General features: G+C 42.2%; 1 protein-coding gene across 1 annotated transcript in view; it reads right to left on the bottom strand.

Moving 5' to 3' along the window:
* Window positions 1-4,805, bottom strand: part of MAP2K5 (mitogen-activated protein kinase kinase 5) — a 132,264-nt gene that overhangs the window by 76,734 nt on the left and 50,725 nt on the right. Inside the window, exon 12 of the mRNA XM_015638417.3 lies at window positions 1,537-1,585. Coding sequence (XP_015493903.1) covers window positions 1,537-1,585 — 49 coding nt within the window. The remainder of the gene's footprint in view (window positions 1-1,536; window positions 1,586-4,805) is intronic.

Raw genomic sequence — 4,805 nt, 5'->3', positions numbered from 1 at the left:
CCTCAGGGCCCCTTGCAGGGCCTGAAGGGGCTCCAGGAGAGCTGGAGAGAAATTTGGGACAAGAGATGGAGGGACAGGACACAGGGAATGGATTCCCACTGCCAGAGGGCAGGGATAAATGGGATATTGGATAAGAATTCCTCCCTGGGAGGGGCTGGGCTGGAATTCCCAAGGCCAGGCTGGAGCCTGGAACAGTGTGGGGCATCCCATGGAATAGGATGAGATTTAAGGTCCTTTTCAACCCAAAACCATCCCAGGATTTTGTGCTGACCCTTCACCTTCCCCCCTGATTTCCCAGCCCCTCCAAAATCAGATTCCACCTCTCTGCTTTGGAATTCAACATCTACCCAGGTTTTGGAGCTGGATTCCCTTCAAGGAATTGTGTTTTAGGAGCTGTAATTCCTCTGGGATGCAGCAGGATTTGTGTTTGGTCCAAAATGAGTAATAGGGAGAATGAGGGAATTTCTACAGCTCAGGAAGAAAAGTTCCACGTTTGCACTGAGTAAATAAAAGCCAGGAAAGTAAAGAAAAGGGCACAGGTTGCAGCAAATGGGAAGAAAGGGAAGGGAGGATGAAGTGGAAGAGGCTATTAAGAGATTTTTTTGCTTTCTGGCCTTTTTCAAGAAGACAAATCATTCCATCCTTTGGCCTTCAGGGTTCTGAGCAGCCCAGCACAGGTGAATTAAAGATACAGAGATATTCTTTCCCTCAGGAGTGACCTGGGTTCCTGCAGCCCCCAATTTTCCCAGGATGAGGGAACAGATGTGGGAATTCCACAGCAACATCAAGGACCAGAGCAGCTACTTCCAGACACCTCAGAAACATTAAAAATTGAATTAATTTCTCCTTTTTTTTTTTTTCTATTCTTTTGAGAAGCTTGGTGTAAAGGGAATGGGCTTCTCTGTTCTTTAAACAGCATTTTCCACACAGTTTTTTTAAGTTTTGGTGGATCTGAATGAATTTTTTCCAAATAGACACATTTGAAACAAAATTTAACAGTAAAAAGCAAGGAATAAATGAGAAGTTTAATAAAAAAAAATGCCCCAACTCAGCTACAGGAAAGAGAATAAAGAGCAAAACCCAAAACTGACTTATGTCCAAGCAGGTTGAAAGCCTTTAACTGTCCCTGACCATGGATGGGGACACGATTTTAAAGACCTGAGCCTCCAGCAACATCTGTGGCTGTCACATGAAATTTCTGAAGCACCAAAGAAAACTCCTTGCCTATTTTCTGTATCCAATACCACTCAAACATCTCATTTCCATGCTGATTTTTTTTTACCAGGCACCTGTTTGCAACCCTAAGCTTTTAAATCCCTGTAAAAATTCATTTCTCTCTTCAGTCCTTTTCAGGGGAGGAGGAAGGGCAGTAAAAGAGCAATAAAAATGTTTTACAAGAAAGTCTGCAAGGTTAATGAGTAAGATTCATTCTGCACTAACCCACTGGACCCAAAGCAGATGTTTGCTTGGTCAAGTGTCTTTGGAGAAAAGTGGTGTTAAAATTTCATTGGGGAACAGAAAACATCTGCTACTCACCTCTGTGTAAAATCTTCAGGCTCCATAAATAGGTCAGGCCTTTCACAACCTTTAGGTAAAAGAAAGAAAAATCACATTTTAGGGATTCCTGAAAGGAAAAATTCCACATTTCAGCTAGGGTGGGAGGTCAGAGAACCCAGCTGTAAGAATGAAGGGCAGGACCACAAAAAGGGGAGACCCCACCTCCCTCCCCTGCTAAAAACCTGCAGCAGGTCCTTTATTAATGATTTTTATTTTGATTATTAAAAATATATTAAAGGCCTTTACCAATACACCGATTATTAATACACAAATTAATTTTTCCCCAGCTGAGCTCACACTGAATCCCTTCAGGCATCTCAGTGTATCTTTAATTCACCTGTCTGTGCTGGGCTGCTCAGAATCCTGAAGGCCAAAGGGTGGAAAGCAAAAAAATCTCTTAATAGCCTCTTCCACTTCATCCTCCCTTCCCTTTTTTCCATTTGCTCAATCCTGTGCCTTTTCCTTTACTTTCCTGGCTTTTATTTACTCAGGGCAAGCGTGGAACTTTTCTTCCTGAGCTGTAGAAATTCCCTCAATCTCCTCTCATTTTGGACCAAACACAAATCCTGCTGCAACCCACAGCAGAGAAATTACAGCTCCTAAAACACAGTTCCTAAAAGTAAATCCAGCTTCTAAAATACAATTCCTACAGGTAAATCCTAAAATACAATTCTTACAAATAATCCCAGCTCCTAAAATACAATTCCTACAGGTAAATCCAGCTCCTAAAACACAATTCCTACAGATAAATCCTAAAACACAATTCCTACAGGTAAATCCAGCCCCTAAAATACAATTTCTACAAATCCAACTCCTAAAATACCATTCCTACAGGTAAATCTAACTCCTAAAACACAATTCCTACAGGTAAATCCTAAAATACCATTCCTACAGGTAAATCCAGCCCCTAAAATACAATTTCTACAAATCCAACTCCTAAAAGACAATTCCTACAGGTAAATCCAGCTCCTAAAACATAATTCTTACAGGTAAATCCTAAAATAGAATTCTTACAGGTAAATCTAACTCCTAAAATACAATTCCTACAAATCCAACTCCTAAAACACAATTCCTACAGGTAAATCCAGCCCCTAAAATACAATTTCTACAAATCCAACTCCTAAACCTGGGCAAGTTTCAAAATTTGCTCCTTCCAGCACCAAAGCTGCTAAAGCCAAGCTCCAAACCCCAGCCCAAAATTCAACCAAGCCATTCCAACACTGCTGCCCTTCCCAGCCCATCCCTGCTGGCTCCTTTAAACACTTTCCATCCCTGAGGAGAAATCTAATTCTGTTTCCAAGATGTTTTCCTCATGGATCTCCAGAACAATGAAGCGTTTCTGACACTGCTGAAGTTGTTTGAATTCTGCAGTCAAGACAATTACATTTTTTTGTGCTCTGAGTAGGCCAAAATGAAATTATTTGTGTTGCAGTGATCAAGCAGAAGTGCTAAAAATGATACAGAGTGAAAGCAGAGAGCACAGTAATTTTCTGCCTTCCTCCTGGATTAGAAACTCTTTCAAAATTTAAAATTTATTCTCTAAGAAAAATGATGTTGGTGGAATCAGATTGATCAAACAAATAACGATGGTGGATCCCAAAAGAATTGTTCCAGGAGGTAATTCCTCCCTCAAACTCACTCCAAACCAAATTATCTCCTGGCCTCAGATGCTTTTTAACTTTCACAAAAGCTTTGGTCAAATTCTGCCCACCCAGAGGTGTGGCTTGATCACCTCAAGCCTTTCAAAACCCTTGGATTTGATGATCTTAAAGGCTTTTTTCCAACTTTCATCCTTCTAGGATTCTGTGGCTTATGTAAAGCAAATGGAAATTCTATCCACAGAGTTTTGACATAATAATAATGCAGTTACAGTAATAATAATAATAATTAAATATAATAATACAGTAATAATAATAATTAAAATAATAAAGGATCAATGCAAAAATAAATCAAGGAGATTTCAAGCTTCCTCTGATGGCCAAAGGGATTCTCAGGACAGCAAGCTCTTTGATTATTAAAAATGTATTTAGACTATTGAAAATCTTTAAAACCATAGGAAATTATTCAGTTTAAAGCAAGCATCCATTTAAAAAAAAATAAAATAAAAAAGGGGAAACATTTCTCATGAAACAAATCAACAGCTGTGAGTTATTAAACATCTTTATTATGGAACATGTGCTGGGCAAGCAGTGAGGGAAGCCGTGGAATTAACCAAAGTCTCCCTTCAGATTCTCTGGGTGCACAAAGGAATGGAAAAAAGGAGTTTTTTCCCTTTATCCTGGGCTGTAAATCTGCTCACAGGAGCCCCCCAAATGGACTCACCTCGTTATTCACTCCCCTTACATTTGCCTGTTAGGGAAGGACTCTCAAGCATTAAATACCATTCTAAAACTGGAAGGGAGATTCTTTTGAGTGAAGCTGGAGCAGGAATTATTGGCATTCAGTAAAGGAGGTTTTTACAACAATGCCTTGACAAAGCCTTGACACAAAAAGTGCTTCCACCTGCTGTCAATCACTCACTCTGCTGACAGTTCAAGTGCACATCCTTTCAGGGAGAACTTCAATCAACAGCGGCGCTCAAAACACGGAGCACAATGTCACTGCCTCAGAAATGCAAGGGAAAATAAATGTGTGAAGTGGCAAAGCCAAGGGAGAGAGGGTTTTACACCCCCAGCCCCAGCGGCGCTCTGGGGCTCCCAAAATCTGATTTTTCTTCAGGAAAACGCTCCTCACAAATAAAAACTTGAGGGAGGAGGGAGATTTCGAGAAAGATTTTGGAGAGATTTCCCCTTCTCACTGATGGGGTCTCACAGAGGGAACTGGGATGGATCTCAGGGTGAGGGCAGAGATCCCTCCCCATCTCCTGTGGGAAAGGCTGAGAGAACTGGGATTGTCCAGCCTGGAGAAGCTCCAGGGTGACCCAGCTGTGACCTCCCAGTGCCTGAAGGAACCAAAAACAAAGATAGAGAGAGACTGTTCCCAAGGGATGGAGGGACAGGACACAGGGAATGGCTCCCAGTGCCAGAGGGCAGGGCTGGGTGGGATTTTTGGGAAGGAATTCCTCCCTGGGAGGGTGGAGAGGCCCTGGCACAGGTGCCCAGAGCAGCTGGGGCTGTCCCTGGATCCCTGCAATGTCCCAGGCCAGGTTGGACAGGAATCCATTCCTTGTGTCCTGTCCTTCCATCCCATATCCCAAATCCCTCTCCAGCTCTCCTGGAGCCCCTTCAGGCCCTGCAAGGGGCTCTGAG

Source organism: Parus major, chromosome 10 (assembly GCF_001522545.3).
Source record: "Parus major isolate Abel chromosome 10, Parus_major1.1, whole genome shotgun sequence".
Taxonomy (NCBI): Eukaryota; Metazoa; Chordata; class Aves; order Passeriformes; family Paridae; genus Parus; species Parus major.
The sequence above is the reverse complement of the archived record's forward strand: the minus strand, read 5'-3'. Positions and strand labels throughout refer to the sequence as shown.